This window comes from Mastigoproctus giganteus, chromosome 10, assembly GCF_048544385.1.
Source record: "Mastigoproctus giganteus isolate SK-2022 chromosome 10, ASM4854438v1, whole genome shotgun sequence".
Classification (NCBI taxonomy): Eukaryota; Metazoa; Arthropoda; class Arachnida; order Uropygi; family Thelyphonidae; genus Mastigoproctus; species Mastigoproctus giganteus.
The window spans coordinates 31,987,329-32,011,243 of record NC_143584.1 but is presented as its reverse complement, the minus strand read 5'-3'; the positions used below and the strand labels follow the sequence as shown (position 1 = coordinate 32,011,243).

General features: G+C 37.3%; 1 protein-coding gene across 1 annotated transcript in view; it reads left to right on the top strand.

Moving 5' to 3' along the window:
* LOC150078935 (ankyrin repeat domain-containing protein 54-like) overlaps nt 1-13,121 on the top strand; it is a 103,052-nt gene extending 89,931 nt beyond the window's left edge. The window contains exons 8-9 of the mRNA XM_090383049.1: nt 10,240-10,347; nt 13,003-13,121. Coding sequence (XP_090239175.1) covers nt 10,240-10,347; nt 13,003-13,065 — 171 coding nt within the window. The 3' untranslated portion in view covers nt 13,066-13,121. The remainder of the gene's footprint in view (nt 1-10,239; nt 10,348-13,002) is intronic.
* The last annotated feature ends 10,794 nt before the right edge of the window (nt 13,122-23,915 follow it).

Below are 23,915 nucleotides of genomic sequence, written 5' to 3'. Positions count from 1 at the left end.
ATTTACTTTAATACATTTTCATTACATATTATTACATGTGTATTTTGTTGAAATAAAATAATAAGCTTAAAAAGAATATTTTTATGTGTTTTTTTTTAAATTATTTTTACTGATTTTTTAGATCCGGAACCAATCTTCTTTTCTTCCATAAATACAATGTATTTTTTTACACGAATTTTTTTTACACGTATTTTTCAGGAACGTATCTATCGTGTAAAAACAGAATTAGGTGTACTTTTCATATTGCACATATTTTCCCAAAAACTCTTGCAAATCACGCAATTCATTTTTTTTTTTTTTCCCCCAAAACAAAATCTTGAAAATCGTTGCAGTGCAGCTTTATTACTTTTAAACCATTTTGCTGCCTCATTAGTCCATTTCCCATTTGCTTCCAGTGAAAATGGACATGCAGAGTTGTGTTAATTTACCTATTTTTTTTTAAATCTGCAAACCTTTTGCTGAATTCGTTTTAGTTTTCTTAGAAAATTGTTGTATTCGCTTTTATCTGAGTGTGTATTAAGTTCTATCAGTATTTCTTTCATACATGGAAAGTGCAGTGCCTCATCATTTAAATCAGAGGAAAATATGTTGAATTTCTTAAGAAATGATTTGTACAACTGACAGCAATTCAGAAATAATAGAAAAATTTTCCATAAAGAAGTTCATTAAGCAAAGTCTATTTAAATATAATAAACTGTATATTGAAATTAATGATTTAGGTTCATTTACTTCATGGCCTGCAAAAAAAATTTTGTGGCCTGCTAATTGGTGACCTCTGCTCTAGAGCATGCTAGATGTGGAAGGAAAGAAAATTCAGAAGCACACATCTCGTATCAAGAGGCAGGATAGTTGGTAAAACCAATAATTAGGAATATGCCTATGTATGTTCAAAAGGTTACAGGGAAGTGGAAGAACATGGACTGAAATGGCTATTCTACTGGAATCATTTATGCCCATCATACACTAATTATTGATCCTCAAAAGACAGTACAAAAAACGCAGTCAGCTGCCACCCTTGTATCATTACTGCCTGATACACTGCCTCTACCTAAAGAGAGTGACAAGAGAAGCCAGTCAGACCCAAGCCATTGGTAATTCTGAGTAATTACAGATCTGTTAGCTTGACTTCTGTTCCAGAGAAAATTATGGTGTCAGTATGCATTTGGTAAGGAGCAGTTTTGTCTGATCAATCACATTTGATACTATGATGCAGTAACAAAGGAACTGGATGCAAAAATATAATTTTGACATCGTATTCTTAGATTTCAGAAAAGCTTTTGCCACTGTTTCGCATGAAAGATTCCTGTACAAATTGGAATTATGGGAAAGTTACTACTGTGGATAAAGGGACGGTTTGGTAGAAGATGGAGTGGTTATCAATGGTCACTGCTTGTCTTAGATTACTATTATTAGTGGAGTTTCCCAAGGTTTAGTGCTAGGCCCATTGTTGTTTTCTGTATTTATTAATGATATCGATGCAGGTATATCAGACTTAATATCTGCCAATGCACCATTAAAAACCAAATCAAAATCAGACTTAATGTCTAAGTTTGCAGATGATACAAAGGTTTGCAGGATGGTTAATGTAGTATAATTGGCCAAAATTAGATGAGATGTGGCAATTGAAGTTTAACAAATGCAAGGTTCTGTATATGGGTTGCAGCAACCCCAGATTAATATACTAGCTCTGTGATATTGCACTCAGAGTAATGGAGAATGAAAAGGACCTAGGAGTATTATGTGGTCAAATTGTGTAAAATTATATAGAACCCTCTGAGCAATGCAGACAGGCTGCTTGAACAACCCCTGGCAGCGTGCCATGATGATATTGTATATCTTTACGTATAATAAAAATTAATTAGCAGCCCGTGGAGGTACATGGGAAAAGAAGAACCCCTTTCTTTCAAGCATGCTGCTTGTTGAGTTAGAATAGATCATCTTTCCAGCTTCTTCTTGGCATTCCTCTACTTCACTTGCCAATGGGTCTCTATTTATTTACTATTTTTGCCTGCCTGTCATTATCCATTCTATTATATTTTTCCCATTTTTTTTTTTTACTATTATATATCCATCCATTAATAGGTTCTAATTTTACATTTTTTCCTGAATTGATCACTTTATCTCTTAATGTTTTATTAGTTATTTTCCTTACTTTTTGCATATCTATGGAAATGTGAACAGTAACGAAAAATAAAATAACTGCAAATAATCATTCACAGACCGTGAAATTGGGCAGTGGTTAACATTTTTGAGAACCTTGCAATCAAACGCAGATGAGAAGGTTCTCTGTATAGTTTCTCACATAATAAATATGCAATGATGAGCATCTTCCATTTCATTAACAGACGTCCAGATGCACTTTTCATCCAGTGTCTTGATGATATCATTGAGATAGTTCTTTCTCATGGTAAATTCATCTGAAATGTGTTAATTTATTTCAAAACTTGTTTGAAAACTGGATTTTCTTAACTTATTGCAAGGGATATTGCTGCTTACTAAGGCAAGATATATATTCTTTGAAAGTTGGTCACTTTTTTCAAGGTATGTGTACTGCTTCCATCAGATTATATGCAGATACATACAGGGTGATTCACTACCAGTGCGACAAACTTGCAGGAGGTGTAGGGGGCACAAAGACGAATCGGAATCACATAGCATTGCAGGGTCCGAAATGCCTTTGTCATGCGGTAGAGGACGTTGAACGGGAGGTCGCGTGAACAGCGATCTCGCTGGAAGTCAGCATTTGCGAACTGGTTCCCGAGGCAGTAGGATGGACGAGTATTCAAACGTTCAACTGGCAGACATGCACCTCGCGTATGGAGCTGTGGACTGTAATGGGCGCGCCGCTCTGCGCTTGTACCAGGAACGTTTCCCGCACAGGCATGCTCCTCATCATTTGATTTTGCATGTGTGCACAGAAGGTTACGTGAGACTGGTTGTTTCACGAGAGTGAATAACGAGGATGCCAGACAATGTCCTACGTCTTGCAGAAGGCAATCCGAGTACAAGTACTCGGGCAATAGGCCAATGATTGGGTATTTCCCAATCCACTGTATGGAGGATACTGTCAACAAACCAAATGAGTTCATACCATCTGCAACGCATCCAATCATTGGAGCCTGTGGATTATCCACTCCGGAGGACTTTTGCTACTTGGTTTCTTCAACAGAGTGCGGCAGACAGCACATTTGCTGCGTCCGTATTGTTCACGGATGAGGCAAGTTTCACAAGAGAGGGAACCTTCAATCAACATAATGTCCATTTGTGGGCTTTGGAGAACCCCCATGGTACGTGAATACGTGCAACTCAACGCCACTTCTCTGTCAATGTTTGGGCTGGCATTGTAGGAGACCACCTCATTGGACCGTACCTTCTGCCCCCTCGTCTGGACGGTAGGGCATACTTGATCTTTCTACAGCAAGTCCTGCCCGAACTTATTGAAGAAGCGCATGTTTCTCAGTTGTTGCGCCGCCCAATGTGGTTCCAGCATGATGGGGCTCCCCCACATTACACCAATGACGTCCGCCAACACCTAAACGTTACATTTGGACAGCATTGGATAGGTCGTGGTGGTCTGGTTCATTGGCCTGCTAGATCGCTGGACTTCTGCTGGGGTCAAATGAAGACATTGGTGTACGAGACCCCCGTTGATTCAGTTGAAGACCTCGTCGCTCGCATCTCTGTAGCTGCCGGGGAGATTCGAGACATGCCAGGAATCTTCCAGAACGTTAGGGATTCCGTGCGGCGGTGCTGTGAAGCCTGTGTGACTGCTTCTGGTCGAACTTTCGAACACCTTCTGTAGCATGGCTTTTTGCCAATGTAAAACTTGTCATTAAAATGATTTCTGTTACACTAACGAGTTGCTGTTGCTGTTTCTGTTCTTTTTCTTTGCCTTTGCCTCTTTGTTCACGCGACCCCTCCCGCATGACGAAGGCATTTCAGACCCTGCAATGCTATGTGATTCCGATTCGTCTTTGTGCCCCCTACACCTCCTGCAAGTTTGTCGCACTGGTAGTGAATCACCCTGTATAATGCAGTGTAGTTATTATTAATAACACGACACAGCTTGTCTGTTTATACACCAGGATACCACACAATCCAATCTTAACCACAAACTAACACTCTCGATCTTTTCTTCACCAGCAGCCCTTCAGAGCATGCTATTAATGTTAGTTGACCACTAGACACTTCAGATCAAAACTCAGTTGTGATTTCTTCTCCAATGGTGATTCTCAGTCTTGTTTGACATTACAAAAGTGAAATAGGATAATCTGTGTTATTTCTCCCTCTCTTCTGATCCTACAGTGGCCTACTGTTTTAATTCTAATCCAATATTTTCTTAGATCATGTAAATGAAATTAAAGTTTTAAAATATTTGAAAAATTTTAATTTTATATTCTTAGTAGGGAAGTAGGAAACTCCATGAATATCAGGCTCCCCCTGGTGACCGTTTTAAGGCTAGTTGGCCTCTCATTGGTGAGTGGGTGGGCAGGTACCCTGGTATTGCAGACATGACAATCCAGTTGTGAAGATAATCCCACAATATGAGAGATGCCAGAAGGTGTACATGATAAGGCAATACCAGGTTACCTGCCCACCCACTGCTGAAAGGCCAACAAGCCTTGAAATGGTGCCGTCTGGGTGGTGATGCCCACTGAGAATAAGTAGCAATAGTATTCTCTTTTAGTGAAGCGTTACTTATTCGAGGTAATGCAATACATGGCATCTTGTTGTGAAGGAAGAGCACAATATGAAACACAGATAAAATGATGCCCTTCACACTACTAACGTAGTTTTTTATTTGAGTTGTTTATGGTGTGTTTACACCAATATTATATAAATTATTATACTCTTAAAGATATGATGCCTTGTTGCATTTAATTTTACTTAAATATTATCATGTACACCTGGCATCTCTCATATTGTGGTTATCTTCACAACTGGATTGCTATGTCTGGAACACCAGGGTACCTGCCCACCCACCGATAAAAGGCCAAGAAGTCTTGAAAGGGTCACCAGGAGGAGCTGGATATTCACAGAGTTTCCTAGAATAGGTAAGAACAGTCTTCTCTACTGGGGAAGCATTGCCTATTCGAAAATTTGAGTTTTTGAGTGGTGTGAGTTGAAGGAGTTACTGTCCCTTTCATTCTTGTATACCATTTCTTTTCTTCTTCCAATCCTACTATAACTTTCCCTCTACTTTTTGCTTTTCTAAGTCTAATAGGGAGAAATGGATAGTAGAGTTATTATCCCACACATATACAAACAAGCTTTGAAACGGTGCCGTCTGGGTGGTGGTGCCCACTGAGAATAAGTAACAAGTCTTTTCTTTTAGTGAAGCGTTACTTATTCGAGGTAGTGCAATACGTGGCAACTCGTGAAGGAAGAGTACAATGTGAGATACAGATAAAAGGATTCCTTTCACACTACTAACGTAGTTTTTTATTTAAGTGTTGTCTATGGTGTGTTTACACCAATTTTATGTGTGATGCATATTGTATACTTATTGTATACTTATCCTATTTTTATCAACTCTCACGGCACCTGATTCACCCTTTCAAGAGTTTTCCACTGTGGACAAGCTCTGTAGAGTGATCTCCTCCAAATTTTGAGGCACTCAAACAGCTGTGTCAAAATGGGCATATGTGGAGGAAGAGTTGTATGAGACATCCTACCATGAAAAATAGCTTCTTTGCCATAATTTAACAATATAAAAATTGAAAGAGGTGCAGTTATTGTTAATTATAACAGTATAAGATACCACCAGTCTATTCAACAACCAACATCTTGTAAGAATTTATCCAATGGTCTCCTAGAAGAATGCTAATCTGGAAAAGAAGGTTATCATTAAAACCTCTAAAATTCAACAATATTGCCACTGAATTTGCATTCTTCATTACACAAACAGTTTGTTTGTGTTTCGTGTATACAGTTAAGGCAGAACTTAAAAAAAAAAATTAAGTGGGCCTTAATTTTCTGTTCATATAAATTATTGTGCTTTTTTTAGTTATTTATTATTAATTTATAGCCTGAAGGAACATTTCTTGGTCAGTAAGTACTCTTTGTTTTTACTTTGTCAGCAACCTTGCCATATCTCTCCCTGTAGTGATTAGTGCATTTTGCGTCTAATGCTGTCGAAACATATGCAACCCTGCTTGAGCTGCAAAAAACCTTCCAGCTACCTGATAAAATGTGCAGGATTTTGCCAGCTTCGTTTTTGCAGTTTTTTGTAGTGGCATGAAAGATTTAAAATGGATTGCACAACTTAGGAAATCAAAATGGAGATGAGCTCACTACTGAAAACAAAAAAATAGACTTATCAGATACAGGTGACATATCGGCTGCTCCCTTGTCTCATTTCCTCCCCTCCCCTACAGCTCTTCCTCTAGAACTCTGAATGATGTTAATAATGTCACCACACATAATGAGTCCACTCTCAGTGAACTGGCTATGAACAGCAAACTTTTGCCTGGGATTACTGATAACTGTATGCAAACAGAATCACAAGCTTCAGTCAGCTGCACTTTTTGCAGTTGTAACACCGAGAAACTGGAAACCATTGAAGGCATTCTAAGAAAACTACACTCAGAAAATAGCTCGCTAAAGGAATGTTTGAGCCAGCTTGAAGACTACCAATGAAAGTCCTTTATCCTACTACAAGTTCTCTTGTCCCTGAACAACAGACTCCCCTGTCCTGTCTCACAGGAACACCCATCTCCCTCACCTGAGCCATCGCTATGACCTGAAACAGAAATAGTTGCGCTCTCTAAAGACAGTGCCTGTAGAGTTATGCTAAAATCTCCGAGATTGCAGACACGAATGAGGACCAGCACCGATGCAAGCATCCCCATGCCAAAGGCATTCAAGAAACAGCAAGACCACCTTGATTGGCACAAGAGTAGTTCATACTAGCCTCAGAATACAAAATCGCCAGACTACCTGCAATACTCACTCGAATATTTTCATTAGTAAGCTGTATCTGCTGACAAAAGTTGAACAAACAGAGGCACTCTTGAAGGAACTAGGCATACCTGGTAAGTCTTCCAATACCAAGTATCCGTCTTATGCCTCCTTCAGGTTTCAGATTGATGGACCCAATTACCAACAATGCCGAATACTGGCCCAGAAAGCCTGTTAGTTATGCCATACTGTGGAAGACTAAATGCTCATCAAGTCCGAGCCCCATTCCACAACAATGCATAATTGCATCAGCGTAGCTACCTGTCTTCTCTGGCGGAGTCTCCCAAATTATATCTGGGAGTAGGTGCAATTCGTGGATGTCTAGCATGGTAATGACGAGCGAACGTCAGACTGGTCATATTCCAATTAGAATATCCAGCAACAGGGCCCGTTGAATGCAGCATCTGTCCCCAGACAAGATTTCAGATCAGTATATGAAAAGCAGATACTGTTCAGAGAGTAATCTCATCCTGGTACAACCCTCTGTGGAGATAAATATCCGATTTTTCCTACAAAACATTAGGAGTGTCAAGAACAAACTAGATGGCCTACTTGATTTAGTTTCCTGCACAGAGTACAACTTCATAATTCTGATTGAAATGTGGCTCAGAGATGAAATGGAAATTGTTACCTTCATCTCAAACCTTGGTTATCACATGCTGGCTGCTAATAGAATTGGGAGACGAGGTGGCGATGTAGCAGTCTGTCAAAGGAGCTCACTCCCCCCTAATTAAGTCATCCACTTACCCAGGAGAAGACAGAAGAAGTTCTGGAAATCTGCCGATTTGCTGGTTTGTCGATCTCTGTGTGTGCTGTTTATTTCCCTCTGCCGGTTTCTGAGGATTGTGTCCTCATTCTGAGGATTGTGTCCTCAATCTGACAGCACTGCCATCCATGATCAATCATTGTCAAAAGCTTGTCATCCTAAGATACTTTAACCATCCACTGCCAGCCTCAAAGAAGCTCTTAGATACACTTTCATTGAACATGTCAGAAATTTTCATTGGTTTTATTCATGTTCCTCCTTCACATGGCAGGGCCACCCTTCAGCACATCTTCTCAAACTGTTCAGTAAAGCAAAACCTGACCATAACCAAGAACTGCCACCCATCCTATTGCTGTCAGGAGAGTATACAATCTAAAATACATCAACATTGAAAAAGTTACTACTGTTTTCCAGCTTTACCCAGCCAGAACATACTGGCAGAGCTCAACATCAGTGAGGCTGCCTACTGGCTTTTGAGATGGATGAAATTCATTGCAAGGTCTACACTGTCCAAAACACTATCCAGTGGAAAACGTGTGGCCCACAAGTCATACTTGCATGCACCTCCCCTGTCTTTAGATGTCCAGGAATGGTGTGAGCATGTGCCGCGTTTTAAGAGAGATCACTATGTCCAAAGCATATCCTTGGGACATTTCTCCGCATACTAGTAATATTGAAATTTCTGAAGAACAGCTGATAAAAATAACAAATTCACTACCTGACAAGTCCACCACAGGAATTTGCGTAATACCTCTTTTTAGTCTAAAAAATTGCTTCTTATTTCATCAGCAGAGATATCACCCACCTCTACAACAAAGTATTCAAACATGCACAGGTGCCATCAAGCTTGTTGTCATACAGTCATGGGTTCCAAAGAAGCCTAATTCTAAAACACCGGCTGACTGCAATCCAGTATCAATTGCCTCTCCCTTCTTGAAATGTCTCTAAGTGCATCTATAACGATGTAGCACTTGCAATCTTTGCACGTAGGCCTGAACATACCCATTATACCATGCCTAATAAAGCTACCGTAACCTGCCTACAGTCCTTACGACAGAAAATACTTCACGTGTGGAATGACAACAAAGATCTTCACACCATTTTTCTGGACATGAAATCTGCTTTCGACTCGGTCCAAATCATCTTCTTGCCTTACCTGAAAGATTCTACGGGATATCCGGAAATATACTCGAGATCCTCAATAATCTGTTATCTAGGAGAATGCTTCACTTCACAGGTAATGACATTACAGTCTGTAAAAGTGTGGAGGTAGGGATCTCACAAGGCAGTTCTCTCAGCCTTACTGTTTTCAGCAGTATTTATTCCACTTATGGATCAAGTTCCAGCATTGCTATCATATGCAGATGATATCGTGTGCTACTTGCCATGCCTTGTTGGTGATTCACAAGAAAGACAAACCTGCTCTGAAACTGTAAACAGCTACCTGAATACATTCTGTCAGTATGCCAAATTTTTTGGCTTGTCAATTAATCCAGAGAAGTCAAGCTATCTCATCTTTACTCAAATCGGAAAACTTCTGCTGATACTGCATCTTTTCTACTTTCGGAATTGGCAGGAAATGTTCTGACTCACAGACAACATCAAATTCTTAGGAGTAATCCTTGAAGTGAAACTCACAAACAACAAATCCAAGCTTAGTATTCCAAAGGCTGTAGAGCCCTTCTGGGCAATGAAAATAGATCTGTGCAAAACTCACAATAAACAGATAATCAGGAAATACCTTGTGGCTTACTTCAGTAGTGTGCTCTCCTATGTCGTGGATGTTTGGTCCGCCGCACCAAACTCAGGAAACTGTGGAGCCTTGAATTCTGGGTGCTGAAGTAGGCCAACTTGTGGTCTCACCAGATTTACACGATGTCGAAATCTGCACTATGCTCCAACTTGCAATACACGCCCACAGTGCCCATGTGCTAAAAATAAAGGCATTCCTTCATCTGTGCTCATCCAAGCATGATCACATCAGCATCTCGGACATGGTTGGTTCTTGTTTGCCATGAAGACACCTCTGCCGTACCCCCTCCTTGTGCTCAAGGCTCCAGAGATTACAAAATTTCAAGAGGCATTTCCTAAATATGACTCTGGACACTCAACATCGACATTGACTTGTGGTCTGTGGGCAAGGCATATCGCGATGACATCTTGGCCCATCTTTCTGTTTGTAAAGGACAATTGTGTAAGTGTCGGTCCTAGTTTGCCAATGTCATTTTATGTTTTTGCTCAACTTATCTTTTTCTTTTGTGTTTTTTTTTTTTTAATGTAACTTCTCAAAGTAGCTTAAATCTGTGTCTCTATATTTTTTCTCTGTATAGACAATGTATTGTAAGATTCTGCTGGCTTTCGGTGTAAGGAATCACTACTGTACAATTTATTAATAAAGAATCTTATTATTATTATTTAAATTTTAGCATCTAAGCTACTGCTATTATGTATTTGAAAATTAATGTACACACACAAATGAAAAAAATATATATTAGTGTATGTTTTCTATTTAGGTCATAGAAATGATGCAAGTATATCTGCAACGATCTGGCAAGTCAACAGAAGTGGACATACTAAATGTATTTTCCAACAGACTTCAGCATCATCAGACAAGAGAAGAGGTACAATTGATAACTCAAATAAAAGAACAGTAAAAACACTTAACCCCATGGTATAAACAGATAAAATTATAAGTTATTGATTCCTAAGTGCAAAGCGCAATTACTACAAAATAGGTTCTAGATAATCTTGCCCTATATTTGACATTTCATATAGTGTTTGAGCTCTGCTAGCAGGTCTAAAGGAAGAGAAGAAAGTAGAAATAATATAAATTTTTAAAAATCTAATGTAACCTAACACCTTAATTATAAACCGAAGTGTTATAGTGCACTGAGTTTTTAATATTTATATTTTTCCTCCTTTCTTCTCTTTCTACTTTCTTTAGACTTTATAGGAATCCAAAGATGATTCAAAATGTCATCAAATTTAGGACAAGATTATTGCCTTATGTAAATTTTTTTTCTAGTAATTGTATTTTGCATAGGAACTAGTAAATTATATATTTTGTCTGTTTATTGTGTGAAGTTTATTGATTTTATTGCTCTAAAGTTATCTACCTATGTCACACCTTTCACACAAAATCTAGGTCTGACTTGCTGTTTGGAGAGTAAGCATAGATATAAAAGTGTTATATCACTCACTGTTGCATTCCACTCTAATCTGTTTGAACCTTCCAAAGTCAACTGAAACTGAAAAGATAAAACAACAATGAACAGTCAAGAAATGATCCATTAGATTTAAATAATAAGGAATCATCGTTTCCCAAAGGTGACATGTTATTTCAACAATCTCTGCAAACAGGAGTGAATCTGCCCTTTGTAGGAAGTTGCACAGCTTTGGTCTCTATTTAAGAACCACATCTCAGATCTTTGATTATAATCATAATTGATCATAATATATCATAATAAATCATAATTGATGATTATGATATCCATGCAAGTGATAACCAAATCAAGAGTATTGCTTCCTCTTGTTGCTGCTCTAACATAATCCTGTAGGAAACAATCATCCAAGAAATCGCAAAAGTCTTGCTAGTGTGTGAGTGACCAACCCATAAATTCCAGTCAACATCTGGAAAGTTAAAATCTCCTATTATGAGACATTTTGATTTGCTGGCCCACTGTATTTCCTTGTATAGCCATTTGGTGTATTCATTACGGTCATTAGGCCTATAACACACTCCTACTCTCAATTTTGTTTTCCCAGTGCTTATGTCTCCAAACTGACTCAACGTTGCACTCATACCCAAGTCAACTGGATGCACTGCCTTAGATTTAATATTCTTCTTAACTAGGAGCATAACCCCTCCACTTTTCCTATCCTGTCTGTCCTTCCTGTATACATTTTACTCCCCATATTCAAATTCAGCATCACTTATGTCTGAGTGATGCCATGTCTCCACTATTCTGCAATGTCTGCATTTGACAACTTAATCAGTACTTCAAATTTGTCAAATTTATTTACAATACTCCTAGCATTAGTGTACATGCAAGTATATTTGTATATGTGCATACATTCTTAATCTTAGTTTCCCTAACAAAGCCTATGTATTTATTTGTTCCATGATGATCCACAGTGGGCCTGAAGTCCCAGACACCTGGCTTTCCAGGCTGCTGCATGTACCAGTAGTAGTAGTGCAAGAATCGCTTTCGCCATTGCCTGTGGCTCTAGTTAAGCTATTAGTCTGTGTATCCCCCCCTAAAGGTAGCAGTTTTCCGACTTGCCTGTCACAGCCTCGATAGCATCAGCAAATATTCTTGCACCCCCTTCTATTCAAGTTTATCCCATTCCTGTTAACAAACACAGAACACACTGAGAAAAATTTTACCCAATGAGCCTTGTACATCATTCTCTCCAAGGCTTAATTGATTGGCATGTCTCAACATATACTCCCTCCTATCATGTCTAGGCAGAATTGCAGACACTTTCAAATCCTAACACTTGACTTTTTGCCAACATTGCCCTGTACTTGTTAAGTAAGTCCTCAGATCTCCTACTCTTAATATCATTAGTGCCAACATGTGCAACAATATCACCTTTTGTGCCTTAAAAGATATCTGCTCTACAGTGTCATCCAGTTTTGCCCCTGGCAGACACCTTTGTCCTATTCCACCTATCCTTCTTGCACAACATAGACTCCTGATTGTCCATTGTAGATGGGCAATAAATTTGTTCAGTTAATCAAAACCATGAATAATCTGCTAAGTTGGGGTGGGGTCTTGTAAATATGACAAAAAGGTACGTTTATGTCCATACATATTCATATTTATAAAAGTACTATAATGTGAGAAATTTAACATTATATAAAATATATAATTTTTTTCAAAGAGGGAAAATTTTCGTGTTTTATGTTCACAAGTGCTTTTAATATTAATTTGTTCTTATTTTGGCTTGATAGTTCAACATATGTTTTTCTCATAAAAATCAAAAATAATCTTGAAAGTTCTTTTTCTGAGTTTTCATTGTCTTTTAACCATTCTTTCTGTTTTTATGCAGTAATATTTGTACATCAATTTATATGTATTACTTGATTCATTTTCACCAATTTCTGGATCTGAATTCCGGGGATCTGCTTCTGTTAACTTACGAAAGGTGATATTGAAGAAATTCTTACCTGATGATGCTTTATGCTGAAAATTTTAAATCATGTTGAAATTTTTGTAATTTCCTGTACAATTTAGATGGATATATATTTTTTTATTATTATTATTATTTAGGTAGATTCAGATGTTAAAGATTTGCTGTCAAGTTTATCCCATTTGAGTTTGCAGAAAACGTAGTACAACAAAGTTGTAGGCAACTTGTACAGATATATTTTACTGTCTTTGTGATGAAAGGTGTGTGTGTGTGTGTGTTGTTATATTGCATTTTGCAGCCATGTGTTATACCAGATTTATCTACACTTTTTTGTTTTAGTGAATAGGCTGTTTGTTTTAGTGAATAATTTTATAAACTGTAGAACAAGTTTATACAGGAACAAAAAGCAATCTGGGAATTAATATCATAATGTTATCTCAGAATTGTCCATAACATTACCTGCCAATCTACCTATGGTAGTTCTTTTCAGGGGTAGATAATAAAAACTTGATGGGAAATAAGATGTCAGTGGTTTTGTAAATTACAGTGGGATAAAAAGTTCACATGTACGTCTGTGATCCTATATATTATTGTAATTTGCAAATAAATATCATATTGTATGTGTTGTAGATATAAAGAAAGGTCTGTATAATTTGACGATTGGAATTGTTGTTGCCCAGATACCACATCACACATCAGAAATCTTAAAACATTCCATAAAATTCTTTAAAATTATTTCATGTTAATGATTGTTTAAATGCACTTTTTTGTATAAGTAACATTCACTGACCTTGTGCTTTAATGTGGCTAGCATCACATAAGCAGTTAAAGCTGATGAAAATAACACAAGTTTATACCAAAATTATAGAAACTAGCACACCTTATTGACAATCTGAAGTATATTCTACACCTTGAGTCTATATCTTCAGTCTAAGCTCCATGGTAGCCATGTAGTGTCAAAGGAGTTGAGTACTATAGAGTTAACTGTTATCCCAAGCATGAATTTAGTGACATCATAGCGAATTGAACACACTTGTAGATGATTGTGCTGTGATTATGATGATTTCTTGGTTACAATACCTTAAGTACATTTCATTTAAGTGTAAAATAAAATTATTCTTCTAATGTAGAACAAGGGTTAATAGCTAAAAGAACTTCACAATTGTATCTTTTTATTTACTAATAATTGCTTTCAGGCACATTTTTTTCCACTTAGTTAAATAACCTCTAATCTGATTTCCAGCAATTGCATAAATACAATAACTAGTTCCTTGACAAATTTCCTTAGAAACCAAAGTTAAGAAAATTCTCTTCATTTAGAACAACAGGATTAAAAATATTTTAAAATTCTGTATCTGTTTCATACAATATAACTGAAGCAATGCTATATCTTTAAAGATATCTAAATTTCTTGAGAGAAAGTCATGTTTGCAAAATAACTCTGTTCTGATAACAGATTAAAAACACTTCACAAAGTTTTTATGCAAAAATAATCAAGTTTATGTAAACAAGACAGAAAGGAAACTTGACATTCCAGTAACTCAGCCATATATAGGCCTTTGATGGTCACTACTATAGTATTAGCCATATGGTGCCGTGAAACAGTACACTTTTTCTGTGCCAGGCAAAAATATTAATAAAGTAAAATACCTATTTGACTTTCTCTTTGTGTAGGTATGAGCCAGCTGGCCTTTTAATTCTCCAAAAGTATCCCAAATAATAAAGCTACAATAAAATTGAATTATTATTTTATTTTATTTGTAAATTTCTGCTTATTTTCTTTAATGAATTGGCCGTAGGGTGTGCTGTGGTAGCCTAAATTGCAAAATAGCAACACATGATAATAGCATTGTTTTCTGTGCAGTCATTTCACAGTACTTCTGTAGTGTGAAGTTTGAAACAATTTTTTTCAGTAAGATGCTGGAGAACTATAATGTAAAAGTACAGATGACATATATGCAGGATTTTCCATGGATTATAAAATCTGAAAAAGATTACACCCTCACTGTATGTCCTGTATTGCGATGTGACTTTTAAATTTCAAGGAGCAGGAAACATAATGTAATCAGACATTTGTAAACAAATAAGCATAACAACAACAACAACTTGCAGTGCATAGAAGAATAAATGCATAAATGGATTTTTAATTTCATGGTAACGATGATGTTATTCATGCCAAACATTTATCTGCATCTTTTGTCATAGAACATAATCTTCCTCTGCAGATATGTTGTTCAAAAATGTGTTTTCTGATAGTGAAATAACAAAAAAATATCCTTTTGGAAGAACAAAACAACCCATTTTTAGTGAAATTGCATAGATTAAACCATTGAGGCTAATTATGCAAGCATCACTAGACTCTGGGGAGATTCTCTTGGATTGGAAAAGTGCAAATGTATCTCCCATACATAAGGGTGGCTCTAAAAGTGAAGTTGGAAATTATCAACCTGTCAGTCTGACTTCAGTAGTAGGGAAAATCATGGAGGCAATGATCAAGGGTGGAATTCAGGATCATTTGGATCGAATTGAAATTCTCAAGGATACTCAGCATGGTTTTGTAAAGGGAAAATCACGTTTAACAAATCTGGTTCGCTATTTCGAAAGGGTCTCTCACGAGCTGGATTTAGGGAATAATTTCGACATTGTTTATATAGATTTCAGCAAAGCTTTTGATTCAGTCCCACATGAGCAGTTGCTTTATAAGCTGGAACAGGTTGGAATCACTGGTAAATCCTTAGATGGATAGAAGGATGGCTTCAGGGCAGGAGGCAGAGGGTTGTGATAAATGGCTATTCCTCAGATTGGGTTGATGTAAGAAGTGGGGTTCCCCAAGGATCAGTATTAGGACCACTGTTGTTTTTAATTTTCATAAACGACATTGATGAAGGGCGTGATGTCTAAATTTGCAGATGATGTTAAAATTGGTAGAGTAGTTAATGCTCACTGTCAAGCTGAGCTTCTTCAGAGAGACCTAGAAAGACTTCAGGAATGGTCAGAAAAATGGCAGCTGTGCTTTAATCCAACAAAGTGTAAGGTATTACACCTGGGAAACAGTAATCCCAAAAAAAACTTATTCACTTGGTGGAGTTCAACTGAACCCAGTACTAGAGGAAAGGGACTTGGGTGTTACGATACGGTCAGACATGAAATTCTCTGAGCATTGTAAACAGGTTGCAAGGAAGGCCCATGGTGTCCTATCGATGATCTATCGAACTTTTGCAAGTAGAGATAGGGACGTGATAATCCCATTATATAACTCTTATGTTAGACCACACTTGGAATACTGTGTTCAAGTATGGAGACCGCACCTAAAGAAAGACATCAAGCTTCTTGAAAGGGTGCAAAGAAGGGTAACTCGCCTGGTGAGATCGGCAAAAGGGCGTCCTTATGAAGAAAGACTTCGAATATGTGGGTTGCAGTGTTTGGAAACTAGACACCTTAGAGGAGATTTGATTGAGGTGTTTAAGGCTCTGAGAGGCATCAGTAAAATGAATGAGGACAACATTTTCAAGATTATAAATGATGCTAGAACTAGGGGACATAAATTCAAATTATGGGGGGAAATGTTTAGATTGGACTGCAGGAAGTTGTATTTTAGCCGGCGAGTTATAAATTACTGGAATAAGTTGCCTTCATGGGTGGTAGAGGCCGACAGTTTGGGAAAATTCAAAGGTCATCTGGATAGTACTTTCGGGTAAGGGAAGCGCATAGGATGATAGGTTTAATTTCCTTTTTTTTTTCTTTTTATTAATTATTATTATTTAGTTATTTATTTTTATTTTTTATTATTTTTTTTTTTTATCATTGTTTTGTTCGGATTTTTTTTTTTTTTTTTTGGCTGGTGCTGCATAAGCCATAGGCTTTCTTGCGCCATGCGGCCGTTACTAATACTAATACTAATTAGCAAAGAAGAGTTAGTGATGACTCTGAAAAATTGATTGCTACAGATAGCAGTAATCAAGTGATTTCAAGCTATATTTGTAATATATATTGATATCTATTCACATTTCATTGTATTGACCTTTTGTAATAAAAAAAAAAAAAAAAATGTCAAGTTGAAAGAAGCTGCTCTCAGTACCAGTATTTGGAAGGTGACTCTACGTGATACAACATTAGAAATCTTCTGAACATCCTGAAAGCATGGATTCCTTCAATAACTGCTTGGCACTTAATACTGATAATGCACCTGTTATGGTACATTAAAAATTGTCAGAGCAAGGGTATTAAAAGAGGAGATTGAGCACTTGGTGATAATGGGCTGTTCTTGTCATCCTATTAATCTGTGTGCTGAAATGAGATGCATGTCTTCTTGTGAAAGTGGATGAATACTTGATGGAAGTGTACTGCTCTCTAGAAATGGTAAAAGTAAAGATAGATTTAAGCAATTTCAGCTGATGCATGCCACTGGAATGAAATAGATTTTGAAGCATTGGGTGTATATGTTGGCTGCCTTTGGTTAAATGTGTAATTAGACTTGTAGAATAGAAAAGTGGCAACCTTAAACAAGTCTGTTTAAAGAAGAGGTTAGAAGTGGTCAGAAAAACCATATGAACACTTTTCAGAGTTACCAAATTGAAAAGTGCAACAAGCGAGTGGTCCTTGACCACTCACTTGTGAGCGTTTGTTGCACTTTTCAATTTGGTAAAAGCAATCCTGAACAGTCTTGAACAATCCTTCTGGTAAAAGCAATCCTGAACAGTCCAAACATAGCTCTTCAATTCAGTATACCTCTCATCCATGTACTGAGGTCATTACTCCGAGATTTGTTGAAAAATTTTATGTGCGAATTTATTTTACCAACAGTTTTCATACCTTTCACTTCCATTTTGGAAATTAATTGCAATTGCAGACTAAACCAGAAGGATGAGTGTGACTTTGACACTCTTTGGCAAAGGATGCTAAGAAAAGCAGCAAGGATTTCTTTACATATATAAACTCTAAAAGGAAGGTGATGAATCTGATTGGTCCACTTGGTATCGATGGTTCGATTGTTGATGATTCTGCTCAGATAGCAAACAAACTGAATAAGTATTTTGCATCTACATTTACTTATGAGGAGTTATTAAGGTTTGAAAATGGCAGAAGGTTATCAAATTGTAGCAGGGTGCTTAATGATTTTGTAATAACTGAGAGCAAAGTGGAGGAGAAATTGTTGGAAGTTAAACATAAAAAAGGCACCTGGGGTGGATGGGATCTATCCACCCCATGTGCCTAAAGGAGGCGGCAAAGGAAGTAAGCAAACCCTTAGCCATAATTATGAGAGCATCCTTGGACTCCGGGGAAGTATCCTTGGACTGGAGATGTACAAATGTATCCCCAATTCACAAAGGGGGATCTAAGGGTGACACGAGTAATTACAGACCAGTTAGTTTAATTTCTGTTCCTGGTAAAATAATGGAGTCATTGGTTAAAGATGCATTGCAGAATCATCTAGACAAGACTACAGCAATAATTCAGATACAGCATGGGTTTGTTAAGGGAGAGTGAGTCTTGTCTGACAAATTTGATAGGATATTATGATGTGGTTACAAAGGAACTGGATGCAAAAAATAATTTTGATATCATATATTTGGATTTCAGGAAAGCTTTTGACACTGTTGCACATGGAAGACTATTGTACAAATTGGAGCCGAATGGTATTAAGGGTAAGTTTGCTGCTACACTGGTAGTAAGGGTAAATTGCTGCTACACTGGATAAAAGGATGGTTGAGTGGGAGAAGACAGAGGGTAGTAATCAATGGGTGCTGCTCTTCGTTGACTAAATGTTATTAGTGGAGTCCCACAGGGTTCGGTGTTGGGTCCATTGTTGTTTTGTATATTTATCAATGATATTGATGAAGGTATATCAGGCTTAGTGTCGAAGCTTGCAGATGATACAAAGGTTGGCAGGGTTGTTAATGACAGTAATGGCAGTGTGCTACTGCAACAGGATATAGAAAATTTGGGCAGATGGGCTAAGAAGTGGCAACTGAAGTTTAACCTTGACAAATGCAAATACTGCATATGGATAGAAGTAACCCCAGAGAAACGTTCCAACTGTGTGGTACTACTTAAGATGGTAGAAAATGAAAAAGATCTCGGAGTAATTGTGCAGTCAGATATGAAGTTTTCTGAGCAATGCAGACAAAGCTGCCAAGGCAGGTCATTGGGTTTTGTCAATGATATATAGTAATTTTGCTAGCAGGGAAAAGGAGGCGATTGTCCCTCTGTATAAGGCAATGGTCAGGCTACGCCTTGAGTACTGCGTACAGGTCTGGAGGCCTCATTTTAGGAAGGATGTAGATTTTCTTCAGTGTGTAGAGAGAAGGGCAACAAGATTGGTGAGGGGAATGAAGGGATCCTCTTACCAAGAGAGGCTTAAGTTCTGAAAATTGCTGTGGCTGGAGACTAGGCACCTGCACGGTGATCTGATTGATGTGTATAAGGCCTTGAATGGGTTGAGCACGCTGAATTCTGATGGGATCCTTCCACTTGTTCAGATTACGAACATAAGGGGGCATAAATCCAAATTAAGAAAAGACAGATGTAGAATAGATGTGCAGAAATTTGCCTTTAGCCAGCGGATGGTTAATTGCTGGAACAAACTTCCATCTGTTGTTGTGGAAGTTGATAGGTTAAATAAATTTATGGAGGAACTGGACAGGAGGGAATGGTGAGTTTTTTTTTTTTTTTGGCTGATGCTGCATAGGCTCATACACTTGCTTTATTGCATCACATGCCACTAATACTACTTCGTCATTTCTCTTACCAGTGTCGTGTAAAATATAAAACAAAAGAAGGTTCTGTTATTTTGCTTAGTGAAGAGGTACTTTATGGCTGCTTGTGATTTCATGGTGTACAGGTTCCCATTGAAAAGTATGGTTCTTATAAATGGTGAGGTAGCACAAATTTCATCAGTTGGAAGTGCATCACTTTCAGATTTGAACTTCTTTGTGGACAAGTTTCCAGTACTCCTTGGTTTATGAAAGATAAAGAAATGGATGAAACAGTAGTTGTTTTGCAGCGTCAGTTCTGTAAGTTTTAGTGTGCAAACCTACCAGATGCAATTATGAATTGAGGCATTGACATGGGAAGGGTAGTAAGTGCCAAAAATGAAACTTTTCAGGGGAAGCAAAAATGATTTGTGATCACTTTGTTACTGACTTTATTACAACAAATGCTTGCAAATTGAAACTATACACTCAGTTTATGTGTTACAAATTCAGTTTAAAAAATTAGGCAATTTTGTCTGTAAATTTCTTCATTCTAGGAAATCCAATATGGAAATCAGTTCTATGTGAAACTATAATTCACTTAAGTTTTACATTAGGCACAGATTTTCCTGTAAAATGCATGATACTTTTCTTCTAGGAAATCCAACATAGATAATAAGTCCTTTTTTTTGGCCTCATCTTCCAAGGGGTTGTAAACTCTGCAAGTTGGTGATGACCTTGAACGACTGTCCTTTTTTGAACAGTTCATGCTCCTTCCACATTTCCATGTTGTTATATGATTGTCTTGTTTTAATTATAGGGAAATAGGCTCTTGAGAGTCTAATCCAGCTGAGGGTGCTGATTTTAAGAGGAGCTGTGTTTAAAAATTTATCACATTCAGCGGCAAAGTCGAAAAAGTCCTCATCCTTCATCATTATTACATTATTTGGCTTGAAAACTTTAGCACTTCGAACCATTTCTGCTACTTCTTCCAGAACCATGGTCTGACATTATTATTTTTCTCTTCTCTATGATGCCAAATTCCCTGTCATATACAGCATGTATTGAGTTTCCCAAAACCAGGAATTTCAAGTCCACAGAATCAAAATATTTCTTTGCAATAATATAAATCAGAACCATTAAAACCATTTGATTCTTATTTTGGCCTATGCATTTTGGTCTTTGTCATCTGGTTTTCAGTGTGATGAGATTGATAGGCTATATTACTGAAGTATAATTCCTCTTCATGGCTTTGTTGGATATGGAAATGTTGCTACATTCCCATATCCAAAATTTTTGTATTCTTGAAAGAATTCGAATGTGGCACATTGCAAGTTCCTGCATACAGTCCTGACTAATCATTCAGTGCCTGTTGGAGTTCCTCCTACTAGCACATCTGCACATTCTTTGTTTGCTAGTTTTCACCATTATATGCCTTTGAGATGACAACTTTAGATAATTTGGTAATTACCGTGGTACATGAAATTGCTCAATCAAATAATCATGCATCAACAAGTGTTCCCCCCCCCCACAATACCAAATTATTCCCATTCTAGTATACCTGTAATTCATATTGTTTCTTCTATCGTACAATATCTGAGGTATATGTAACTGCACTTGTTTTGGCATGTGATCATTTCTTCATCATGAATATATATATATAATCCAGTTAATTAAAAAGACAGAAATTAATTTATTCCCCATATATATTTATCTCCCCTATATATTTTTTTCTGTTATTGTTATGTTATTTTATTTGGTTAAGTTCCTTTTCACTCTACTGGTTTGCCATGCTACTGGCAAATATTCTATTTGAATTCAGCTTATATGTATATATAATTGTGGTATTTAATAGGTGTAAATATATTACTATATGTTGTTACATATGATATAATATGTAACATATCATATCCTATCCATATGATATGGACTGACTATGGCCACTGCCAATTGAATTAAACTCTATTACCATAATGAAAATGTTGAATATGTGAGGTGTGGCAATAAAGTTCCCCGGACTGGCGCAATAAAAAGAACACAGAGTTGAAGGGTTCAAAAATAGTTTTATTTTTATTCACAGTGATCACTACCCAATTTGAATGTTTTATTACACTGTTGTAAAAGTTTCTGGAAAGAGTCAGTGAAGGCGTCAAAAAATATTGTTCAGTTTAGTGGTTATATTTTACTTTATGTCCTTAACATCCCAAAATCTCTTTCACTTGAGGGCAGTTTTCGCCTTGGGAAAGAGAGGGAAGTCCACTGGTGCTAGATTGGGAGTAGTGTGGATGGTGGAGCTATACAATGGCATGTTTTTTTCAGAAATGTCTTTGCAACAAGTGTGGAATGGGCAGGGGCATTGTTGTACAACAAGAATCAGCTGCCTTTCTCTTAAAATTACAGCCACACCCAAGAAATGCATTTGATAGTCTTCGAAGCACCTGTACAGAATGCACCATTGACTCTCTCCCCTTCAGATCCAGATTCCATGTGAATCCCACCATTTGGAAACACCCAACTCATCTCCAGTGATAATACAGTCGAGGAAATTAGGATTGTCTGGATGAAGTCTTTGCATGATGACACTCATCATTGTTTCTGCGAGGTTGTGTGGCACAAATTTTGCTCAGAATTTCCTTTTACCCAAATCTTCATGCCAAATTTGATGAATCATCTTATTTATATCCAACTCATCAGCCATTGTTCTGAGAATCAAATGACGATATCTTGCCATAATTTCCCAAACTTTCGCAACTCTGTCCTCATTTCAAGTGGTTGTTGAACACCTACATCTTGGATCATTTTGAACATCCTCATGTTCATCTTTCAGCCAATTTTACCATTCAAACACATTTGTACAACCATTTAATCACCATAAATACTTTTCTAATATTGCATATGTTCCTGTTGCTGATTTTCCGAGTTTAAAGCAAAATTTGATATTCATTCATTGCAAAATTTTAACACAGAAAGTTAAAACTACTAACGAAACTGGTTGCTACTTGCAACAGATGGTTGCCCAGAAATTTGCCTAGTAGGGCAATTTCTGTTTCACCATCTGTTGGAGGAAGTTTGAATTACAACATGCCACTTCCATTTATTTTCAAACTCTTGAATGTGACTGCACCTGCAGCAGTCTGGGAACTTTATTGCCACACCTTGTATATTGAGATTGGAAGAGACTATCTGAATGAAAATGATATACCCAAACGAATCTACAAAGTGCAGAATTAATTATATCTACAGCCATGATTAAAGTTGAGTTACATATTTACATAGCATATTACTACACTAGCAGTACCCCTTGCAAAAATTTCACAATTGGTAGCAGAGTTTTTCTGTAGCTGTCCTAAAGAAATGTAGTGCGTTTGGTCCCTGAGCAGAGCAGGCAAGCCAGTACACGTCGAATCCTTTCTTATTTCTGTAAAATAAAACTATTCTTTCTTTTAAGGTAGGCAACGCTAGTAGAGAAAATTGGCCCATTCTGTAAAATGAAACTACAGTCAGTCCTGGTATAACACGTGTTTACACTACACGAATTCAATCATACACGACTTATAAATAGGGGAACGATATCTTATATAACACGAACCGAATTCGCTTATGCACGATTCGCCTTTGTGTTTACAAGAAATGGCAGTCGAACGGGGAATCATCCCAACCGAACGCAACACGATAGGAATGAAGAGAAGATTCTGAAAATGTATTTATGTTTTTTATATCAGTGAAGGGGAAACACATTTCACCATAATAACGTAAAAACTAACACAATTCCAGCTATCGGTATAATCACAAATGCAATTAGATCAAGTTTACTACCAGTTTATAACAGATTCCACTAGCAGAAACGCAACTGGAAATTGTTTTTATTGTTTTATGGTAGTAACCCCTAGAAATGTGCTTTAGTAAAATGTGAGGTGTTAATAGTATATCTCAGCCTTTACGGTGTTGTTTATTCAGTTGCTACACACGCGCAGCTTTGTTTATGTGTATCAAGCGTGCCTCCTCGTTTTGTAGGTGTGCTTTGTTCCCTAAAAGTGAATAAAATACTTAAAAGGTGTGAAAAGGAAGCTTCCTGGTGAAGATACTGCAGATTCAGAGAGAAAAAGAAAAACAATATCGATAAACAGAGGTGGACTGGGTCAAAAATTCTTACCCGGGAAAATTTATAGTGGCCTCATACTATGGTTTATGGCCAAAATCACACCGGCCTCCGGCCCACCGGGGTTTCCCCGGTAAGGCTTATGGCCAGTCCGCCTCTGTCGATAGAGAAAAAATATGAAATTGTGAAACGCTTTGAGCGAAATGAAAGACCATGTGATATTGCACGTGCTACAGACCTAAATGAGGCAACGCCGAGAATT